This window comes from Ahaetulla prasina, chromosome 1 (genome assembly GCF_028640845.1).
Source record: "Ahaetulla prasina isolate Xishuangbanna chromosome 1, ASM2864084v1, whole genome shotgun sequence".
NCBI lineage: Eukaryota > Metazoa > Chordata > Lepidosauria > Squamata > Colubridae > Ahaetulla > Ahaetulla prasina.
The window spans coordinates 75,175,396-75,199,776 of record NC_080539.1 but is presented as its reverse complement, the minus strand read 5'-3'; the positions used below and the strand labels follow the sequence as shown (position 1 = coordinate 75,199,776).

Here is a 24,381-nt window from a genome sequence, read left to right as displayed (position 1 = left end):
TAGGCGTCTTCTCCGGCGTTTCATCTCTCTCAGCTGCTCAGAAAACCAAGGAGCCAATTGAGATCTATGCCGGGTCAGAGGCCGCAAAGGCACGACACGGTCCAAAGCCCCAGCCGCAGCCTGTTCCCAGGCCGCAACTAGTTCTTCAGTCGTGCCGTGGGCAAGATCCTCAGGAAACGGCCCAAGCTCCGTCAGGAACCTCTCAGGGTCCATCAGGTGCCTGGGACGGAACCAACGCCCGTCTCCCTGCGGTGGTGAGCGGCGGTCTGAAAGTCTAGGCGGAGGAGAAAATGATCTGTCCATGACACCGGTATCGTCACTAAATCCCCTAATACCAGATCATTAAACCACTGTCCAGAGATATAAATCAAGTCCAGTGTGGACCCCCCCGTGTGTGTAGGGCCATCAGTTACTTGGATCAGGTCCAAGGCCGTCATGGAAGCCTGGAACTCCTGAACCACCGTCGACGACAAGCCGGCCGATGGCAGATTGAAGTCCCCCATGACCAAAAGTCTGGGGATCTCAATCGCCACCCCGGCAAGCACCTCAAGCAGCTCAGGCAGGGCTGTAGTCACGTAGCAAGGAGCCAGGTACGCGATCAACAAACCCATCTGATTCTTATGACCCCACTTCACAAGAAGGGATTCACAACCGGCTATCTGAGGCACAGTGGACTCTTTCGGTTCCAGACTCTCTCTCATCACAACCGCCACCCCGCCACCCCTACCCTGGGCCCTCGGCTGATGGAATGCCTGAAAACCCAGCGGGCACAGTTCAACCAGGGGCACACCCCCTTCTGCGCCCAGCCAGGTCTCCGTAATGCCCATAAAGTCCGCGGACTCCCCCCGAATATGATCACAAATCAGGGGGGCCTTATTAACCACGGACCTGGCATTGCACAACATCAGCCGGAGGCCTGGGCCCTGAGGGAACGGGTAAGAACTGAGGGACCGGAGCACGTTATCGCTTTTAAACAGCAAGTCCGTGCTCCCGAGAAATGATACGGCCCCTTGCTTCCACCATATCTGCCCCTCCCACTTACCGTACAGATGGAACCAACCTCTACCCTGGAACGAACCCCTCACCCCCTCCCTCGGACCAGATAAAACGCCATGGATAACCCCCAGGACTGGACTTACCCTCCCCGACGGGTTTTCCCCCCCCATCGCTTCCCTCCCCCGTTTTAAAAAACCCTTATTAAAAAACCTATGTACAAAACCCCAAAGATTCTTCTTCCTTGCATGCCACCTCTCCGGGTCCCAAGACCCCTCGTTAAGGCAGGCCCTCGATAACACAGAGGGCCATTCCTGCGAGGCGGGGGAACCTTGCAGTCGGAGAAGGTCAGCCGATGAATATTTCATGCAAGAAATTAAATAGCAGTGGGGAAAAAAGGTAATTCCCTAGCCGTTTGATGGTATCGCGGCCTACGGACAAAGTCAGGACAGTCACAATACCAAGGCCTAAAGGCCAGTAGGGGCAATAGTCAAGATGGAGTTTGGCTGATGGATTCCGCCCTTTAATGCCGCCCATAATGGGTGCAGCAAAAGTTTTTGCCCACTGGTGTCGCCCATGATCCGGTCCGGGCAGTCCAAAATTGATGCCATAAATACCGGGAGCAGGAAAAAAGTTTTCAGCCGCAGATGTCAAATGATGGTATATATAAAAAGTCAGCTAAAATCTAAATTCCGCCTGCATAAGCTACCCGTGTCCAACGCCGCTGGTATCAGTGCCGCTGGAAATGATATGGAAGACAGTCCAGCCACCAGCTACTGATGACAAATGCGGCCATAACTGCCAACAGATGGATGGAAACGTAGATAACCATACCGCTAAACAATGCCGCTGGAGGACAAAGCGGCAAACTTCCAGCCGCTGATGACAAGTGCAGCCGGCAGCAGCAAATCACGATCCAACCCGGCCATTTCTAACGAGCGCCACTCCGCGCCCCTCCAAAATGGCCAGCGCCATCTGCCGTTGCCGCCGATGGTATCAATGCCGCAAGTGGTATCTAAGCTGCTGATGGTATCAATGCCGCTATACGATACTGCCGCTGGCCAACGTCGCTCGCCAATGTCCTGAACGGCCTCCAATGTCCTAAGCGGCCGCCGGGCCGCAAAACCGCAATCCGGCCCTTTCCAGTGGGCGCCGTGCTCCGCGCCCAACCAAAATGGCCACCGGCAACCGTCCTCCGCTCGCCCGCATCTCCAGCCTCGTTCCCGGCAGCCGAGGGTCTAGCAAGACCCCAAAGATCTCCTTTCGGCTGCCGGAAAGATGTACTACGAGGCGGCGAGCACAGATAGCTCAAAAGCCGCATCCAAGGCATCCAAGGCATCCAAGGCATCGCGGCCGGAAAAAACGCCGCCCCACCGCCTGCATGATTCTCAGGACGTCGCCATCCCGCACATGCGTAGAAGAATTATGTACTATTATGAGTTGTATTATTAGTGTACCCCAGTAAGAAGCAGATGGCTAGGACTAAAGCATGACGTTTCCATTTGTGCATTGTCACTGCCAGTGCCTCAGGAAGCCAGCCAATACATTGCCTTATTTTACTATAAAAATGTGCATAGCTGCTATAAAAGAAGGCACAAAATGACATATAGTCACTAGGTTCTAGGGAACTGCACTAACATGCAAGTTATCAGTTTGAGTGATCTTACTGTTGTCTGGATGAGACCTAACTGTAGTGCCTATCATAATTCCAGTGATGAGAGCAAACTTTGCCTGAATGATGGTATCTTGAGTAAAGACAGTGTTTTTCAAAATATCTGATGTTCCTGAAAGAACATGCCAGGTAGCTAGAAAGCTCAAACCTACTCTGTGCAGCTAGGCTGCTTGTTGATTGTTGACATAACTGACATTTCTGCCTTGAGAAATATTGACTCCTAATGTAATGTCACATTGAAAACTAATCATTGACCAGCTGACACAGTAGTGGGTTGCAAAACCCTTCGCTACCGATTCGCTCGTGTGCGCATGCAGAGAAGCATTTGGCACGGGTGGGCGGAGCTGCCCGCAGCCGCCACTACCGGTTCGCCGATCCAGGTAGAACTGGTAGCAACCCACCACTGAGCTGACATCTGGAGAAATAGATGAAGCTAGTACATCTCATTGAAGCAAATTAGAAGAGAAGCAGAAGCTTTTAAATTGAGAGAGCTAACACAGAGCCTATGTGTGAATCACAATAGTAAACAATCACAACTGTAAACAATAATCGTTCTTTCCCTGCAACCTCAAATACCACTATCACTATTTCAGAGGGTTACCTAACCCTATGGAACAGGCTCAGAACTAATGGTGATTTCTTCCTTCCCATTCTGCCAGTGGAAGTACTCAGCTAGGCTGAATATCTTCCAAGTATCACTCAAGTAATTGTTTTAGGCTTAAAACCTAAAAAAAAAAGATATTGCTTATAATAAGAGCAAGCAAGTGTGATTTTTTTAATTAGCTAATTTTGGCTGCATTTCTATGCTATGAAATCAAGAGAGGTACAGCAGGGAACTACAGAGTATTTGAACTGAATGCATCCTTCATTCCACAGGAAACTTGGACCAACTAATTGCTAGATGGTAATTGCTAAACATTTACCTCTGCCCAGGCTTTGAGGACTGCCAGTTTTTCCATTGTAGTGGCACTCTCCCTATACAGCTGGCTGGAAGACCCTTTTCCTGTTTGTACTTTGTCCAAAGAAGAGACCAGAAGGTTGTGAACACGGCGGAGGTCATTAAGGTCACTTACTACGCCACTTCCAATCCAAGCACTGCATACCTAAAAGTCAATGAACGCATGGACCCAATAACATATTAGTTCAAATCTCATCTCAGTGAAAGACAGAAAAGGCTGAAACAAAAGAAACGAGAATAAACTGTCTAGGAGAGATTAATCCAAATAATTATCCCCTGCCTTTTGAAAAATCAGGAAGAATACCTCTCACATCAAAATGGGAAACTCCCTACGTACATATCTGAAAAACCTTCAAAGATAGTTAAATAGCACAATGATACAGATGATCAGAAAATTTAAAGAGACGAATTGCTTTCTCAGTATAATGTTCTAAGAACTATTGTACAGAAACAATATTTATACTATATATTTTTAGAGGTATATGTCAACTTCGTTGTTAATTTCTCTCTCATTTCCATATATTGTGTTTTGAATTTTTGAAATTGCATTAATGCTTTGTACCTGGCAAGCTTTTGCAGTTATATCTGAAGGGGTATCCTGGGAGAAAGCCGGTCTTAAGGCAGCCCCAACCTAAAGAAGAAAGCAAGCAAAGTATCTCAAATCTCAGCAACCGAGATTGGAATTCCTATACTCTGTGTCAGGGGTCTCCAACCTTGGCAACTTTAAGCAAAGCTGGCTGACGAATTCTGGGAGTTGAGTCCACAAGTCTTAAAGTTGCCAAAGTTGGAGACCCCTGCTCTATGTTTATTGTTTCATCTATTAACTGTCATTTTCACGGAGAAACAACATCCAATTTTAGAAGCACACAGATCCATAAAGTACTGTTATTTTTTGCTTTATACCAACATTTCTGTAATGAGCAATGATGTTAATGTCAGTCAAAAAGGAAGTGAACACTTCATGTGATTTGAATAGATTCTAGTCAAGTTTATTAACATGTTAGGTGATTAAAGAAAGAGCTACTGTTAGGACAGGATGGAGAGAGCAAGATGGCTATTTGATACAGCTTTAGAATAGCAGATATTCTTCTGTAGGTTCTTTTAAATTCTAAAAAGTATTTACAAGAAACAAAAGATATGAATGAATAATCCACACTATGAATTTTAAAATGTAATTATTTTAAATTTGTAGGAGTCTAGAGCATCAGCTCGCAACCTTCATATGAAGCACTACTTCGTAACTGAAAGCTTCTGTGTACAATGGAAAGCAGGAATCATTATATGCCCCCTGAAGGTATTAATGGACCCATGCAATACAATCAATTACATTCATTTTGAATATGTGGCATATTATAATGCAATATAAAATAACAACTCTTAATATGGTCAAAATCTCATAAAATTGCCAAACCTCATAGAATTTTTCAGTTCTAACTGAAAACATCATGAGATTTTTATATATTTCTTCAAATGGATGAATTAATTAATGGTGTTTTTTCTGAGACACACAATATATATGCAGTACCTCCCCACAGCAAAATAAAACAAGCAAAATCTCATTCATTTTAACTGATGAACTTTAGATAAATTAGGGAACACTTTTTCTTGGAATAATCCAAACATTTATGAAGAAATGCCTGACCTTGATTTTAGAGTCAAATCCTCATAAAATGAGATCAAGACTAAAGCTTTGACTGAACTCCATGTATATATACCATTGTCCATTGACCACTGTCAAAAAGCATCGGTGTATGCAGTTCAAAACTCCCAACATAAACAATACTGGGATGAGATACATAGCTTTCCCCATATGATTTTAAACTGGCATAAAACCCAAAGATTATCTTACGTTAGCTTGATACTGTTCTAGAATTACATGGCCTGGAAACTCTGGTTCAGGAACTGCGGCAAATTTCTTGATAATGTCTTCAAGTGTTTGGAGACCAGCCATTCGCAGCTGATTGCTGTGGTCAGTTGCAGCCATAAATGCCATGCGAATAAGATCCGAGAGATGAAGCACTAGAAGGTCATCTGAAAATAAAAATGAGAAAAGGACTTATCTCAAAAGTCACTCACAATTGGCCAGCTTTGATTCAGAAAAATATAAGTTGTGCATTTACTCCAGTTTTAGCAAAGCCAAGCCCCCTTAAAATCTGAGCAAAAATATTGTTTCAAATTCCAGGACCTCAATTGTATGCACTGTTCTTCTCAAGACAAGAATTTTAAGAAATAATGACACAGAGTTCATCTCATGTTCCGCAAAAATCTAAACTATAGTTAGCAAGCTCATAGTACCTATTACTCACAGAAGAGCATGTGATCACTTCTAAGATTCAAGCCATTGGTTAATTTGGTTAAGGGAACAATGCACATTATTTTTGAAACAAAAGCTTAATTCAGACCATAAAACAGAACTATTCAAAGAGTACAAAGATGAAACAGCCTACAATCGTGGCTTTCATTGCATTTAGCATCTTTAAAATTTTTATCTTATTTCAATATTAAATTGCAATAAACTGTTAGAGATTAAATGCATTTTTATTCAGTTTCAAAAGACTAAATCCATATACAGAATTCATGTATTATAATGATGATGATTTATTTTATTGGAAATTGCTTCCCTGGGGCAGTTTTCTGATGAAATACAGAAAAATATAGGGAACATCAGCAAAAACTATATGGCATGAGTTATGAAAACATAAGGTGTCTTCTATTAAGGAAAAATCATCACTGGATATAAATAACTTGCCCCATTTAACACTCAGTCTCTAAAATCTCTAACAAAAATGACATTCAGTGTCTTGTTTTATAAGATACGTATATCAACAGAAATATCTGCAAATTTTAAGTGTGGTGTCCCAACTTTTAAGCACATTGGTCATTCAGATGATTCTGAAAAGCTCACAATGATAGCCTGCTGAAAATGATTTGTTCGTCTTTGTACCACCACTTTCATCTTCCTTACATTTAAGATTTCACAGTCGAATTGACTATATTTTGCATTACACCCGACTAAGGAAACTATGATGAACAGCTTTACAATAAACCATGGTCTGAGATATGTTTAAAATGTGAACAAAAGCAGGAAGGAATGATATAAGAACAGTATTCAAAAGTGAACGTGAGAGTATTAAGGAGCAAAACATAAATTTCAGTTGTAGAAAAACAAATCTAAATAGGCAGCACATACAGTTAGTCCTCAACTTACAACCACAATCGAGCCCAAAATTCTCACCATGTTTGTTAAGTGAATCACTGCAATTGTTAAATTAGTAATATGGTTGTTAAGTGAATCTGTTTTGCCCATTGACTCTGCTTGTCTGAAGGTCGCAAAACGGGATCACATGTCTCTGGGACACTGCAACCATCATAAATATGAATCAGTTGCCAAGCATCTGAATTTTACTCACATAGCCATGGGGATGCTGCAAAGGATTATAAGTGGGGAAAATGGTCATAAATCACTTTTTTCAGTGCCATTGTAACTTCGAATGGTCACTATGACTTGGACAAGGGGATAGATGGGGAACTCATCAAATTTGCAGATGACACCAAGCTGGCAGGAATAGCCAACACTCCAGAAGATAGGCTCAAGTTACAGAAGGATCTTGACAGACTTGAACATTGGGCGCAATCTAACAAAATGAAATTCAACAGTGAAAAAAGTAAGGTTCTACATTTAGGCAAAAAACCCAAAATGCACAGGTACCGTATATGTGGTAGCTTGCTCAATAGTAGTACCTGTGAGAGGGATCTTGGAGTCCTAATGGACAACCATTTAGATATGAGCCAGCAGTGTGCAGCAACTGCTAAAAAAGCCAACACAGTTCTGGGCTGGATAAACAGAGGGATAGAATCAAGATCATGTGAAGTGTTAGTGCCACTTTATAATGCCTTGGTAAGGCCACACTTGGAATACTGCATTCAGTTTTGGTCGCCACGATGTAAAAAAGATGCTGAGACTCTAGAAAGAGTGCAGAGAAGAGCAACAAAGATGATTAGGGGACTGGAGGCTAAAACATATGAAGAACGGTTGCAGGAACTGGGTATGTCTAGTTTAATGAAAAGAAGGACTACGGGAGACATGATAGCAGTGTTCCAATATCTCAGGGGTTGCCACAAAGAAGAGGGAGTCGGGCTGTTCTCCAAAGCACCTGAGGGTAGACCAAGAAGCAATGGGTGGAAACTGATCAAGGAAAGAAGCAACTTAGAACTAAGGAGAAATTTCCTGACAGTTAGAACAATTAATAAGTGGAATGACTTGCCTGCAGAAGTTGTGAATGCTCCAACACTGGAAATTTTTAAAAAAATGTTAGATAACCATCTGACTGAGATGGTGTAGGGTTTCCTGCCTGGGCAGGGGGTTGGACTAGAAGGCCTCCAAGGTCCCTTCCAACTCTGTTGTTGTTTATTGTTTATTGTTCGTTTACTAAATGAGCTGTGGTAAGTGGAGGACTACCTGTATTTTGATGAGCAATTTAAAATGTAGAATAGACAAAAAGACTGCAGGAAAACATACTTGTAAACCATGTAAGGTATTTTAAAGTATAATATAGCTACAGCAATCCATCTTTCATCAAGGCAAAAATAATACCTGATTACTCATTCAAGTTACTTTAAAGTGACCAACAAACAAATTCAAGAAAAAAAGAAGAGAAAAAACACCACTATTCCTTACTTTTAGGGTCTCTAAGTTTGGCAGAGCGGGCCAGAGCTAGATCAAAGTGGGCTTTATTTGCATGTTCACAGAGCATGATAATTCGACACAGACAATCTGCGGCAAATACTCGAGTAGCCCAGCGAGGAGCCACAGAGGGCTTTGATTTGTCTTCTTCACCCAGTGTAGTAAACATTGTATCGTCATCCATTTCATCTTTCTTCTCCAAATCTTCATCTTTTTCACCTCCTAATGGAGCTGTAGTTGTCATATCTGTATATAATAAGAGATTTATTATTTATACAAAATATTGAAGACCGAGGCTTGAATAAAACGTCCAAGATTAGTTATTAAAATCATATCCTATAAAAGAGTGCAAGAACAGCACTATTTTCATCCGGTAAAAAGACAAGAGAAGACAGCATTCGCAATTGGAATGCCATCACAAAGGCAGGTTTATTTCTGATCATTACCCACCTAATGGTCCCAAATAAAACTATCGTATTTTTCGGAGTATAAGAGGCACTCCCCCCTCAAAAAAAGTGGATGAAAATTGTGGTGCGTCTTATATACCAAATCTTGCTGAAGCCCCGCTTACCTGCCAGCCCCCACTCTTCAGCCATTTTCGGCCTCTGTGCATCACATTTTTGGCCTCCACACACCCTGTTTTTGACCCATTCAAGGCTGCGGGGATCACCACAGCACATTGCCACCAATCGCCACTTCCATGTCATGTTTTTGGAGCGTGCAAAGGCCAAAAACGCGATGAGTGGAGGCCAAAAACATGACACGGGGAGGCAGCAGTGGGTTCTGGTGATCCCCGCAGCCTGGAACAGCTGATTGATTCCAGGAAGCTGATCCAACCATCAATCACCTGTTTGTGCTAAATCAGGCTGCGATAACGTGCTGAAGCTGACCAGGCTGTTTGCTGTTTGCTGCAAGGATGCTAGCCAGATGAATACCAATGGATGCTGATAGGCAGAGGAAGAAATTTTTTTTCTTGTTTTCCTCCCCAAAAACTAATGTGCATCTTATACTCTGGAGCATCTTACACTCTGAAAAATACGGTAATAGCTCATATGAACCTTCATGTGAAATGCAAACAATTTCAGGTATTGCAATTTCACAATTGCAGTTTTGCCTTTAAATAGCCTGGTTTCTCTGAAAACCATGATAAAGTTGTCAAGAATGTAGGCAACATGTTAACATTTCTACCAAAAAAAAATGACACGTAAAGGAGAAAAAAAGAAGAAGATTGAATTTCACTTCCCAGATATTGTCACTTAAAAAACCTGTTTTGTGTTTTGATCCATTTAAGCCATCTGAACCATTCAAACATTACATTTGGAGTGCGGTACACAATGTATAAAAAGAAAATCCATGCAACTACTGTATATCTCAGTTACAAATGAAAGTAATACAGAACAAAATAACATTTTTAAAAATTAGGAAATCAGTCTTTAAGGGAAAGAAATTAAAGAAAAGAAAGTATATGGCCAATTTGTTAAACTATCAGCTTTTTAATTCAACAAAGATAATGAAGCATGTTAATGTTTAGAAATCTTAGCTACTTGTATTACGATGTTTTAAAATATGCCTAGATCACTGAAATTATAAAGTCAGTTATCTATTTATATAAAACACAATTAACGCTTAAATACATTTCATAGATGTACCATTAAAACTCAGGAAAATATATGAATGAATGACTTATTGAGTTCGCTTGCTTACAACCTAATTTTACAGATAAATTTCAAATACTATAATTTTTAACATTTAGGCAGTTGTAGCACATAAGTTAAGAATCACTGAACTTTTAGAGGGCCATCTCTCCTTTTCCTTTATCTCATGCAAAACATTAATTTTAAAAATTCTTTAAAAAGCCACATTTAGGAAGATATTTATTAAGTCCCACTGCACAAGCCAAAGCATAAAAATCATTCAAAGCTTTTTCCACTGTTGTCTGAGATAATCAGGAAGTATTTATCAGCTTTCCAGAGTTCATTGGAACTAGGTGGCTCATAAATTCAAATAAAAAAAAAAAGATTTTGGTTTATCATAGATGACCTTATAATAATTTATAAAAAAGTTTTGCCGAAACACAACAGATTGCAAACTGCACAGTTCTTTTACAGTAAACAAAGAACCTCTATTTAAAGAGGAGACAACAAGAAATATTTTCTTCACTCCTTTACCAAGTCATTTTCAGATTCTTACCGCTGGATGCTGCAAGGACATCCTTACATAACATTAGCCAATGAGAGAGCTTTTCCACTGCCAGAGATGAAAGCATATGGCCCAAAGTGTCATGAATATCAGAACACAATTTCCGATCAGTCTCACGATCTAACATTCCAAAAAGAACTCCTTCCAATCCTGTCTCTGTTATATTAATTCCTTGATGTCTGCCATGACTATCTCTTCGAGAGCCAAGTCCTAGGGCAAAAGGATTAATATCTGCAAAACATATATTAGGTAGTACAACATCTGAGATTTTTCTAATAAAATATTTAACTTCATGTGCAATCGTAATAATTAATACAAGGGCTAAAATCCATTAAAGAAACATGAATAATTCTTACATTGCAGTACCATAGATCTTCAATGTGAACAAAAACCTGCTAAACTACAGCAAGATTTCATCTAGATTTGCACAGTCAGACAGAATTAGTAAGATCTCTTTGATTCATCTTTCCATATTTTAGGAAGCACCCTTCTATTATACAACTGTTACACAAGAGTTAATTAAAAATGCAGAGGATAAAACTGCTATTCACCTCTGCAGGCCTAGGTTCAGCAAATGCCTTTCCCCAGCCAATCAAGAGAAAACTACTAACAATCTATCAATCTGTGAAAGGAGACAATGTTCGTATTATTTGCAGAATTTTGAGAGAGAGAAACGTAGCTGAAAAACAAAAAACAGAAAATAAATTTAAGAAGTTCCACTGTTTGGTCCGATACTTACTTGTCCCATTATTCTCTTTATCTCCAGTATTTTTTGCTAAGCTCATGGCATATTCACATACTTCTGCTGCTTCTCTTTGGGCAAGCTGCCTCAAGCATGCTACTGCAGCCCTACGTAGAAGCAAGTGGGAGCTGCATAGGTGAACCTATAACCATAAAAAAACAGCCAAAGAGCACTTGGTTACTTCAAAATGTTTGTAGCTTCTACAGATTAATGGCAATCACTTGCTTGCTGCCTACATATTATGTAAGACCATTTCAATCTGTGTTTCTCAGCCTTTGCAATTTTAAGATGCATGGACTTCAACTCTGTTTATGACAAAGCCAAATACAATTTTTAAACAGAGATGTTAAATATTTTTCTTCCAATAAAATACATTTAAATCATCTACTTTTACATAACATAGCAACCACCTGATCTTTATTCACAGAAAGAAAAAATATGCAGGATGTCAAATTATTCGGCAAGGAACATTTTTTGAACCAATTATTAATTTATTAACAATTGTACTGAAAATCTTAGTGTTTTTGCTATTTCAGCAAAGTGTAACAAAAGAATTAGTTTCATGAAAGGTTCATAAGTATACAACACTGTGCCTCATCTTCATTCAGAGGATAAAAGCATTTTAAGAATCTGAAAAATCTAAATTTTTAAAGGGGCCGTGGTAGATCAGGCTGTAAGAAGCCTGTTATTAAAACACAGCAGCCTGCAATTACTGCAGGTTCAAGCTCGGCCCAAGGTTGACTCAGCCTTCCATCCTTTATAAGGTAGGTAAAATGAGGACCCAGATTGTTGGGGGGGGCAATAAGTTGACTTTGTAAAATATACAAATAGAATGAGACTATTGCCTTATACACTGTAAGCCGCCCTGAGTCTTCGGAGAAGGGCGGGATATAAATGTAAATAAAAAAAAAAAGCCAACCTCAGACTTTTTTAATGCACTCCAAAACAAAAATTAACAGAAAGATCTCTATACAGTATAATTTGTATACAAAGATAGAAAGTACATTTTATACATGCTTGCGACAAGCAGCAATCTGTCAACGTTGGTGTCATCATGAGCATTTGTGGAACACTATTTTGGGATATAAGAGCCTTGGTGGAGCAGTGGTTAGAATGCAGTATTGCAGACTAATTCTGCTGACTGCCAGTTGCCAGCAGTTCGATTCTCACCAGCTCAAGGTTGACTCAGCTTTCCATCCTTCTGAGGTGGGTAAAATGAGGACCCAGATTGTTGGGGTCAATATGCTGACTCTGTAAACCACTTAGAGGGGGCTGGAAAGTACTGTGAACCGGTATATAAGTTTAAGTGATATTGCTGTTGCTACATATTCTTCTTCTTGTGCCATATCTGTCATCAGACATTGGTGATCCTATTTTTATCAACAGCCACACAAAAAGTGCTACATTGCTACATATAGGAAGGAGAAAACATACTTACACAAAGACTGGGAACAAGACTGGAAAGGTTAACATGTCGTGGTGCAAACATGTGAAGTTGCTGGAGACAGGAAATGGCAGCTGCTTGAACAAGAGAGTCGGAATGATCTTGTGTAATTGCACATCCCACCAGACATGAGGAACGGATGGTAGAAATAGTAGCTCCATTACCTATCAAAATTAACATTTTTAAATCAACTTTTATAAATCATGAAATGAAAGACAGCCAAATGAGTAACTTGCAATTTAATTTAATAAAGAAAAGTACAATGCTCTAAGGCAGGGGTGTCCAAAGTTTTTTTGGTGAGGGCCAAATACAGAAAAATAAGCAAAGGCCTGGGCCACACCATTGAACGGGGGGGGGGGGCTAATTTTTTTTCGTACCAATTCTGTGGGCGTGGCTTATTTTGGGGTGTGGCTGAGGAACTCTGGGAATTGAAGTCCACAAGTCTTAAAGAGACCAAGTTTGGATACCCCTGATCTTGGCTTTTGTTTTGTAATTGGTATGAATTTGAAACTCCCTTCATTATTCCCTGCCCAAGGGGTGGAGGCGCGAGGAGCCTCGCCAAGCGGCCCGAGGAAGGCGAGGGTAGAATTGCTGGGGTCGGGCACGGCCAGCAGCCTCTTTCCCGCTCACCGCCTCCTCCGCCCCCTCCCTTCATTATTCCCCGCCCATGGGGAGGAGCCGCAAGCCTCGCAGCGAACCACCGGGCAAGCATCGGGAGGCGGCCGAAAAGGGCCATATTCAATTATACTTTCAGAATTTGCTGCGGGCCAATAAAAACTGACCCGCGGGCCGCAGTTGGCCCGCGGGCCGTAGTTTGGACACCCCTGCTCTAAGGAAATATAAAGACTCCGTTTGGGATATTCACAACATACTAAATAATACATTTTTGAATATTTTCTCCCACCATCAGTTGTCTATTATTATATGTTTAAGTTCTTGTAGTGTTGAAGAGCTATCTATTATTTTGGGTTTTCTCTGTATATTATGGATAGATTTTATTTTGTTCCTTTTCCTGCCAGCCTCTCCACTTTTTTAATGAATACTAGAGAACTTGTGACCTTTTGGGTTATTACTTCGAAGGTATTTGCTTACCTAAAAAGAAATAGAATGACCACAGGAAGGGAGGAAAAGTCGCGAGAATAGAAGCAATTCTGACTTTTTGCCAGGTTCCCTGTTGACTTTCCTTGTAGGAAGCTGGCAGGGAGCATTGGAAATCACAATCAAGTGACTTAGCTTACCACAGTGATAAAGTACCATAGCAGCTTTTAATGAAGCAGCCTCAAATTTGTCAAATTTCAATCTCAGGAGAGTCATGGTCCTGGATTTTGGATGCATTCTGTCAGTTATCCCATCTGAGGTAAGTTAATTCAAAAATTATTGCCCTATGAGACACCATTTCACCCAACTGAAGGTTACAAACAATCAAACACAAGATATATTTACACAGTTTTATTTCCAATGTAATGTTTTAAACATTTCACTGTACACCATATTAAGATGCAGCTTATGCGGAACAGTAGAAAACTGGCCCTTCTGGCAAGAGCATTAGGAACAGGCTCCTCCTTTCCTCTGCCTCACTACTGTCAGCCTCTGAAGGCTCTGGAGTCCACACATCACTCCCCGATGGCCCTGGCCCCACTTCTGCCTCTGACGCAGAGCCCTCATCCGGGCCTTTCCCAGTGTTGTGACCCAGGTTCCTGGACCCGGACTCCTGGACTCGGATGATTCAGAAAGTGAGGGAGAAGACCTGGCCAGCCCTGCTTCTCTTGAGCCCTCTCCCTCCCTGGCACCCACTCAAAGGGAGGAGGAGGGGCCGGCAAAGCCTGATTCTCGGGAGCTTCCTTCTGATTTGGCAACGCCCCAAGAACAGTTTTGGAGTGATGCAAGATTACATAGACGTGATCGGCGTGCGCAGCAGCGGAAGAGTTGGGACAAAGCCAAGTCATAATTGTCATGCAGTGACATCTGCAGAGACTATAAATAGGAGGCGGGACTTCCTGGTTTTTTGTCTTGGACAAAGCAATGAATTGGCGCGAGCTAACGGTCTCAATGGAGGGAAGAATCTATTCGTGAGTAATTCTGGCCTTATCTATAATTTCCTCGTTATCTCCAGAAACTTGGCAGGCCCGTGGGTAGACGTGGCCAGGACATGTATCTATGTAATAAAAGGAGAAAAGGAGGCCTCTGACTGACTCTTTGCTGGGAGTATTAGGGGGAGGGAAACAGAACATTTTGTCCAAGACCTGACTAAAACATCTTCCACCAAAGATGGACCAGCAGCAGGTACAGCAGCAGTTAGAGCAGCTACAAGCGGCTAATCAACAGCTCCAGCAGCAAGTGGCTCACTTGGCAGGCCAACTTGCTGCCAGGAATGTGCCTGCAGCCCCCCCCCATCCTCCCACTCCTCCTCCTCGTCGCAAGTGCCCGATAACCGTGCCGGATAAGTTTTCTGGGCAGCCTGAGATGTTCCCGACCTTCTTGGGACAGTGCCAGCTCTACATGGCTATGAGGCCAGAGGATTTCCCAGACGACCGGGCTAAGGTGGCCTTCGTGATTAACCTTCTTTCCGGCTCGGCTGCTCGATGGGCCACGCCCCTCTTGCTCCAGGACAGCCCCTGCTGGCGGACCAACAGCGTTTTGGCAGCACCTGCGCACCATGTATGAGGACCCTGTTCAAATGCTGACGGCAACCAGGCGCCTTAAGGAACTCAGTCAAGGGAAACGCCCCCTGCAGGAGTACATCGCCGAATTTCGTCTTTTGTGCCAGGACTCTGACTGGAATGATGCAGCGCTGGTGGGCCAGCGTTCCAGGAGGGACTCTCAGAGGAATTGCAAGACGAGCTGGCCCGCGTGGAGGCGCCGCGGACCCTTGACAACTTGGTGCCCCTTTGTCTCCGCCTCGATGCCCGTCTGCAACGGCGACCGTCCCGTCGCACCCCCCGGGACCCGCCGTCGACATCTGCGCCCCCACTTCCTGCACCACCAGCACCCAGGGTCGCCCCACGTTTTGTAACCGCTGCGGAAGAGCCCATGGAGTTGGGAGCGGCCAGACCTCGCCTGACAGCCCAGGAGCGGAACCGGAGGCGCCAAGGGGGATTGTGCCTGTACTGTGGGGAGCCCGGCCACTTCGCCGCTTCTTGCCCCAGAAAGCGAAGTGGGGCACGCACGCCGGTCCCCGAATCACAGCGTGACCAATCGGAAGCGGGCAGGCCCGACCTCGGGAAACCCTAGGTCGGGCACGTACTAAGCCCCACTGGCCGTTGCGGAAGTAGACTCTGGGCCCCCTCGGCATCTGATTCTGGACACACGGATATGGTTGGGGAACCAGTCGGACGGGCTCCAGGCGCATGCGCTGGTGGACTCAGGGCCACAACAAACTTTATGGACCAGGCCTTTGTGACCCAGTTTGCGGTCCCGTGGTTCCGTGGACCCTCCGATGCGGTAGAGACAATTGATGGGCGAGAACTGGTGTCCGGCCCCATTAAATTTGCCACCCAGCCTTTGCGCCTGGCTATTGGGGACCATGAGGAGGCGATCCAGTTTTATGTCACGGCGGACCTTCATTTTCCCGTGGTCCTTGGGATGGCCTGGCGGACCCACGATCCTCAGGTGGCCTGGTCGCGGAACGCCATCTCTTTCCCGAGTCTGCAGTGCGTCGATCACATCCGCCACACCTGTGCCGGCCAGAACGTCCCCACCGCTGCCATCACCTTGCCTCCTGAGCTGACGGACTTCGCCCACGTGTTCAGCGAGAAGGAGGCGGACCGACTACCCCCGCATCGGCCCTACGATTGCCCCGTGGACCTTCTGCCCAACGCACCACTGCCTGTGGGACGCCTGTATTCCATGTCGGAGCCCGAGTTGGCCGCCCTCAGGGACTTCCTGGACAAAAACCTGGCCCGAGGTTCATCCGGCCTTCAAAGTCCCCTCTCTCGGCCCCAGTCCTCTTGTGAAGAAGAAGACAGGGACTTGCGCCTATGCTGTGATTACCGCCGGCTAAACGCCATTACGGTGCGGAATCGCTACCCCCTGCCGCTCATCCCGGAGCTACTGGAGAGGTTGCGGGAGGCCACGATCTTCACCAAGCTCGATCTCCGGGGGGCCTACAACCTGGTGCGGATGCGAGAAGGAGACGAATGGAAGACGGCATTCGGCACCCGATACGGACACTACGAATACACTGTCATGCCATTTGGGTTGACCAACGCTCCCGCCGTTTTCCAGCACTTCATGAACGACGTGTTCCGAGACATGTTGGATCGGTTCGTGGTTATCTACCTGGACGACATCCTGATTTACTCCCGGTCCAGGGAAAGCCACCTTCGACACGTCGGTCTGGTTCTGCAACGCTTGCGGGAGCAACAACTCAATGCGAAGCTGGAGAAATGCGTCTTCTTCCGGACTTCCATAGAATTCCTCGGGCATATCATCTCGCCCGAGGGCATAGCCATGGACCCATGTAAAGTAGAAGCTTTGTGTAGCTGGGAAGCCCCTCGTCGGGCGAAGGATGTTCAGCGCTTGCTGGGCTTCGCCAACTACTACCGGACCTTCATCCCGGGCTTCGCCACACTGACGGCTCCACTTACCCAGCTCCTCAGGAAGAAGGTTGCGTTCCGGTGGGGTCCCCCGCAGCAAGAAGCATTCACAGCCCTCAAGAAAGCCTTCGTCACGGAACCCGTCCTGAGGCATCCCGACCCGCTCCGGCCTTTTGTGGTGGAAACAGACGCGTCCAATGTGGCTCTGGGAGCGGTGCTGCTACAGGCTCCGACGAATGGTGGCACACTTTTTCCCTGCGCTTACTACTCCGGAAACTCAATCCTTCCGAGCGCAACTACACTATCTGGGAAAAGAGTTGCTGGCTATCAAGGCTGCATTCGAGGCTTGGCGACACCATCTGGAGGGCCCGACATCAGGTGGAGGTCGAGCGGACCATCGGAATCTCGAGCACCTCACCACAGCTCGGAAGTTGAACCAGCGGCAGATCCGGTGGTCGTTGTTTTGCCGGTTCAACTTCCGTGACCTACATTCCCAGCGGTCACAACCGAGGCGGATGCCCTGTCCCGCAAGCCAGAGTACCTCTGCGCCAAGGACCCCTTCCTCCACGGACAGTGCTGCCGGCAGAAGCCTTGGCCGCAGCACGGAGCCAGTGGACTTGCGGGCCCAGGTGCGAGGCGCAGCGCCAGGACGCCTGGTCGCAGCAAAGGAGAGCGGAGGTGGGCCCCGTCTCCTTGGACCTTGGAGGAGGACTTACTCAAGTTTCGGGCGATTATATGTGCCCACAGGACCACTCCGAGCCCTCGTCATGACCCAGTGCCACGACAACCCTGCAGCAGGACATTTTGGGTTCTTCAAGACCCTCCACCTGGTGACACGGACCTTTTGGTGGCCCCGAGTGCGGCATGATATACATGCCTATGTGACATCCTGCGTACCGTGCCGGCAAGCCAAGGCCGCCACGGGGGCCCCTCCCGGGCTCCTCCAGCCCTTGCCGACACCCGACAGACCCTGGGGGGCGATCTCTATGGACTTCCTGACAGACCTGCCGCCGTCCTCTGGGTTCACCACGGTGCTGGTGGTGGTGGACATGCTCACCAAGATGGCACACTTCATCCCATGCCGCGGACTGCCCACAGCCGCAAAACGCCCGACTCTTTCTGCAGCACATCTTCCGCCTCCATGGTCTACCGGACAGGGTGGTTTCGGACCGCGGAGTTCAGTTCACAGCCCGCTTCTGGAAGAGCCTGATGGCCGCGTTGGAGGTGCAGGTGTGTCTGTCGTCATCGCACCATCCGGAGACCGACGGGGGTACAGAGAAGGTCATCGGTATACTGGAACAGTATCTCCGTTGCTTCATCAACCAGCAACAGGACAACTGGGCCGACTACCTGTCCCTGGCGGAGTTTGCTTTTAACAACTCTCAGCACACCTCTACTCAGATGACCCGTTCTTTGCCAATGTGGGGTACCATCCGCGGCTCTTCCCTCTGGCACCACCGGACTCTCCTGTTCCCGAAACGCAGACCTTCCTGATGAAATTGCATGCGGTCCAACAGTTGGTACGTCAGCAGCTGAATCGGGCAAGGAGGATTACAACGGTCCGCCGACCGCTCCCGACGGGCAACGCCCCGCTGGCAGTTGGAGACCGGTGTGGCTCTCGACCAAACACCCCCCGTCCGACCGCCCGGTAAAGAAGTTGGACCACCGATTCATCGGCCCGTTCCCTGTCGAGGCAGTCATCAACCCAGTAGCCTACCGACTGACCCTGCCACGATCCATGCGGATCCACCCGTTTTCACGGTCCCTTCTGGTTCCTGAGGCCACACCGAGTCCCCTTCGGTGCCCAACAGCACCCGTCACTGTCGCCGAGGACGGATCGGAGGAATCTGAAGTCCACAGCGTCACGAGACTCCCGCTGGCTGAAGGGTCGTTTCCAATATTTGATCGCGTGGAAGGGATACGGGACTGATTTCTCCTGGGTAGATGCCTCCGACGTTCATGCCCCTGACCTGGTGCAGGCCTTCCATGAGCAGAACCCAGCCCGACCGCATCCCGATCGTCAGCCCCGGGGGAAGGGCCCTGCGGTGAGGGATAGTGTTGTGACCCAGGTTCCTGGACCCGGACTCCTGGACTCGGATGATTCAGAAAGTGAGGGAGAAGACCTGGCCAGCCCTGCTTCTCTTGAGCCCTTTCCCTCCCTGGCACCCACTCAAAGGGAGGAGGAGGGGCCGGCAAAGCCTGATTCTCGGGAGCCTCCTTCTGATTTGGCAACGCCCCAAGAACAGTTTTGGAGTGATGCAAGATTACGTAGGCGTGATCGGCGTGCGCAGCAGCGGAAGAGTTGGGACAAAGCCAAGTCATAATTGTCATGCAGTGACATCTGCAGAGACTATAAATAGGAGGCGGGACTTCCTGGTTTTTTGTCTTGGACAAAGCAATGAATTGGCGCGAGCTAACGGTCTCAATGGAGGGAAGAATCTATTCGTGAGTAATTCTGGCCTTATCTATAATTTCCTCGTTATCTCCAGAAACTTGGCAGGCCCGTGGGTAGACGTGGCCAGGACATGTATCTATGTAATAAAAGGAGAAAAGGAGGCCTCTGACTGACTCTTTGCTGGGAGTATTAGGGGGAGGGAAACAGAACACCCAGCCTCCAGGACTGACCCATGTTCTTCCTCAGCCTCATCGCTGTCTGACTCCATTGTGAAGCTCCGCAGGCTGCTGGTGGACCACAACACAGAAACGAGCATGCATGCTGAGAATGAGTTAATTCTCAGCTGTTCTAATAAAGTTTGTTTGTTTTTAAACTGACTGAGTTTTCTACTACCTACTTGGGCCTGGGTCACAACAGTCTGCTCTGAAGAACCTTTCTAGCTTTGGATCCAAAGTGCTGAACATTTGTATTAGATCGCATGCAATATAATATGCATAAAACTGTAAGGAAGGTCCCAAAATTTTCATTTTTGTCATACTAACCTTGCAGCTCAGGACCAACAGTAGTTATTATAGCTCCTAGACATCGACCCAAACATTGGTGAACTTCTGTATGGGATGGAGGCACTGTCAGAAGTAAAGTAAGGACCAAAGATAAGGTAGGCTCCACATATCCACGATACATTGGTCCGCTGGAATCCACTATTAGAGCAAGTGAATGGAGAGACCATGTCTAGAAGAAAAATGAATAATTTAATCATATGCTTTCATCTTAATTAGGATCCTTAAAAGGCTACAACGATAAGTACTTCTCTACTTACAACTTCTCTGTTTAGTGACCATTTGAAGTTAAAACAGCATTGAAAAAAGTGACCGTTACCACTGTTTTTCTCACTCATGACCACTGCAGCATCCCCATGGTCACCTGATCAAAATTCATGCACTTGGAACCTGGCATGTACTTATGATGGTCGCACTGTCCTGGGGTCATGTGATCACCATTTGTAATCTTCCTGGCTGGCTCCTGACAAGCAAAGTCAATGGGGGAAGCCAGATTCGCTTAACGACTACATGATTCACTCAATAACTGCAGTGATTTGCTTAGCAACTGTGGCAAAAAGGTTGTAAAATGAGGCACAACTCTTTTAACAACTGCCTCACTTAGCAACAGAAATGTTGGGCTCAACTGTGGTCCTAATTCGAAGATATCTGTATAACAAATGGATTCTCAAATGATATGCTGACATCATTGACATGTCTCTCTAGATTGGGAACTGAACAGGAACTACCTACTATAATGATAATTAAAGAAACGTAAATGTTCCTACGCCTCACAAAAAAAGAGGAGGCAGAACCACCTAGACTAACAAACATAATTTATGATTTCTGGCCAACAGTTCCCTAATATACATATAATAGGTTTTGTAATTCAGCTGTTTACAAAAAGGATAATAAATAAAGTCTTTAAAGCAAGAGGTTTGCCTTATTATTATTATTATTAAAAATATTTTATCACAATAAGAGTCACACTAACTTTAATAAGTGGATTCCTTGAAGTTTCAGAAAACCAAAAAAGTCATGCTTCTTAAATGAATAACAGAGAAATTATACACTTGTGCAAAGTTCAAAGCATATCTGAATATTTTTCAAAGTATGAATATTATATTCCTATAATGTATGTTCATATAATGTATTAATTTTACCTGAACTTCAGGGGAGGTTCCATCTTGTGCTAGCGCTAACAGAATGCTGACACTGGTTTTCAAATGTTGCCCGGAACCTATTCCACCAACATAGCGATGTAGACACCCAAGGGCCAAAGAGTGGCCAGTTCTTGATACAACATCTCTAGCAGATTTTAACCTGCAAATATTTGTTTTAAAAAAGTCATTAAATCCACAGTCAAGATAGAAAAATTCTAGCACAAAACTGTTTTTTAAATGACAAAAAGCAGTGCTAGGCAGCTCCATAAGCTCATAGAATCTCTCAAAGCATCACTGTGGATATTCATAAAATGAATAGAACTACATAAATGATTTCAATTTTATTTTAAACAAAAACTTATAATCAAATCGTTAAAACATGCCTATACTTCAAAATAACTCAATTTCCCCATTAAAAACACACTTTTTAATTCCAATAATAATAAGAATTATTGTAAGATAGTAGCATTTGGGTCTCAGCTTTTGTCTTTAGGAGACAGGATTGTCTTCATGATATTTGAAATACAAAGTATTTATAAATAATTCAATAAGTAAATAAACTTGAGAGAAAAACTGATTTTCCCTTCCTTCTTGCTCTCATTTCTTCCCTCAGTTTTTTCACATACATAAAAAATATTCAATATTGTAGTATTAAACCTAACAAATGTTATAATCATTTAAATAATTTGGAATACACAAATTCGTTATTTTTCTACAACCATGAACTGATGTAAAATAAATATATACAACTGAAAGAATTGTAACTCTAGAACTAGAAACCCTCTCTTTAAAATGAATTGTTTTTCTTCCTTTGATTCCACACAATTCCAAACCTTTACAATGTTTAGAACCCAAAGCCAATCAAGTTATCTTGACACCCAAATTAGCCATGTGTTTGCATTCACTCTCTTTCAGGCAGAAAACAAATGAAATAAACTTGCATTTTTGTATTATTTTTCAAAGTGAGATCCACTGAATTCAAAAGTATTTACACCTTCCAAAATTGTTTTGCGTTCTATGGTGATAATCTTAGAAAAAAAGTAGCAGAATTTACCTGCTTTTTTTCTAAGATTATTGCCACCTGTGGTGGCATAAGCACTGTGTTAGCAAAAATAGGCTCCCGAGCCACAGCCTTCTGCAACCCTCTGCCAGTAAAAACAGAGCTCGGCCGCGTCCAGCCTTCCTGAGCTCATTTTTACTGGCAGAAGCACTGTGGGCTGGTCCTTTGCTGTTTCCAGGGTGGCCCCGTGGACCAGATCTAAGTACCCTGGGGCCAACTCCAGCTCCCAGGCCTTGAATTTGACACCCCTAGTCCAAGGTGTTCAAGTTGTGTTAAAATCTCTCTTGAACCAAGGCACTTGCCCTGCCTACTGCCAAAGAGGCTGTAACCACCACATCAGATGTTTCATTGAATAATGACTGCCTTCAACCACCCACCATCACTTGACATGCCACATCTGCATCTGAGACCACAATTCAAGCAACAAGGGCTTTTAGCCAAGCAGTTAGGTGGGAGTTGTAATGGGAGGAAGGCTGGATCTCATCTTCTATTCTCCCCTAATCCACTTCCGAGCAGTCACTTGGCCTCTACTACCTCAAGATTTTGGCACATGCCATTCATCCTCTGGAATTCTATCCCTAAATGGTATTAGTGGGTGAGAGAAGGGGGACAAAAATTGCATAGCATCATAACAAGCTTCCATAGGCACAAAGGCCATACTTCCTTTTAACCAATAAACTAAGGAAGTAATACTGATCGGCTTCACTTATGTGCATTCTTACAGCCGAATTTCTTCAGTTGTAGTTTATTCAGCCAAAATTATTGGGATATTATTGTTGCACACAGTTTGTGTATTGGCAGTTTTGAATATTCATAACTGTTACATGTAGACAACATTTGGGTACACAAATAAAAGTTTCACATATTCACATTTTGGCTTCCATTTCATTTCTTTATGCTTGTACAAAATGCAGATGGGCTTTTACATATCTGTAAAGCATGTCAGAATAGAGTTAGATTGTCTGCATGGTATATTGGTTACTTTTTCTTCACTTGGTTATAACAGATTTTTTTGGATCAGCCTGGCTGCAAGGCTGCAAGTGGCTATCTTGTGGTAGCTGACTGCTTTCTTTTCTGGACCAGATTAGTTGGCTGGTGATGAAGGGTGTTACCTTCTTCATGCCAAATGTCTCATGCGAGCTTCTTCATTCTACGTGACTTTTACCATGATAAGAACCTCTTAATTAGGCTTAATATGGCAGCTAGAGAGTGCCCATGGCTTGGTCCAATGGGTTTGGGCTGAGGTAGTCCTCTTTTCTTTGACGATTTAGAATAAGGTACTAATGATAGAGACTGGTACTGCTCTTGCAAGCAAGAAAAAAACAGCCTCTCCTGGCTGAAGAAAATGAGCACAGGCTCCAGAACCTAACTACTGATTATTCATGGTTTCACTGTTCATGGTTTTATATTGGAACAGAACCACTACACATAACAAGAGCTACTTATATAATTTATATATTGTTCATATGTTGTACAAAAGAAAACAATTTAAACAATAAACAAACAAGCCCAAACAGAAGTAATATTTAGCACAGTTCTTGTTTTACTTAAAGTAAAATTACAACATACTTATCAAAGCTGTATTGAGCCATCCTGGCAATGAAAGTGGCTTCCCCAACCACCTGGGCCATTCTGCCCAGAGCTTCTCCTGCAGCGCATCTCAAAATAGGATTAGGATTGTCAAGCGCTCCCATTACAAGAGTCAAAGCAGACTTGCGGACTTCTTCTGGTCCTAAGGTACTTTTGTTCTCAGCCAAGCCCTTTTACGACAGATAATACTTTAAAACATGATCTAGAACGTCTTTAAAGCAGTAACAGATTACTTTAAGAAAACACATTATGAAAGTGTCCTTATATACTTGCTTTTCAGCAACTTACAAATCATTACAGTTTAATTACAAAATTATTGTTATATATATATACTTTACAATCCATCCTTTTACCCAAAGGGCACTCAAAGCGAGTAATGATAAAAATAAAATCACTGTTTAACGTGT

The 24,381-nt window shown here is 44.3% G+C and overlaps 1 protein-coding gene across 3 annotated transcripts in view; it reads right to left on the bottom strand.

The window, feature by feature from the left end:
• HEATR5B (HEAT repeat containing 5B) overlaps positions 1-24,381 on the bottom strand; it is a 62,789-nt gene that overhangs the window by 16,900 nt on the left and 21,508 nt on the right. For 2 of the 3 annotated variants that reach the window (XM_058164486.1, XM_058164498.1), the window contains 10 exons: positions 23,954-24,144; positions 21,325-21,484; positions 20,165-20,354; positions 12,687-12,856; positions 11,246-11,390; positions 10,498-10,737; positions 8,302-8,553; positions 5,473-5,654; positions 4,186-4,254; positions 3,589-3,768 (listed from right to left, as the gene is read on the bottom strand). In XM_058164486.1, the coding sequence (XP_058020469.1) occupies positions 3,589-3,768; positions 4,186-4,254; positions 5,473-5,654; positions 8,302-8,553; positions 10,498-10,737; positions 11,246-11,390; positions 12,687-12,856; positions 20,165-20,354; positions 21,325-21,484; positions 23,954-24,144 (1,779 nt within the window). The remainder of the gene's footprint in view (positions 1-3,588; positions 3,769-4,185; positions 4,255-5,472; positions 5,655-8,301; positions 8,554-10,497; positions 10,738-11,245; positions 11,391-12,686; positions 12,857-20,164; positions 20,355-21,324; positions 21,485-23,953; positions 24,145-24,381) is intronic. The other variant, XM_058164490.1, reaches the window with a different exon arrangement.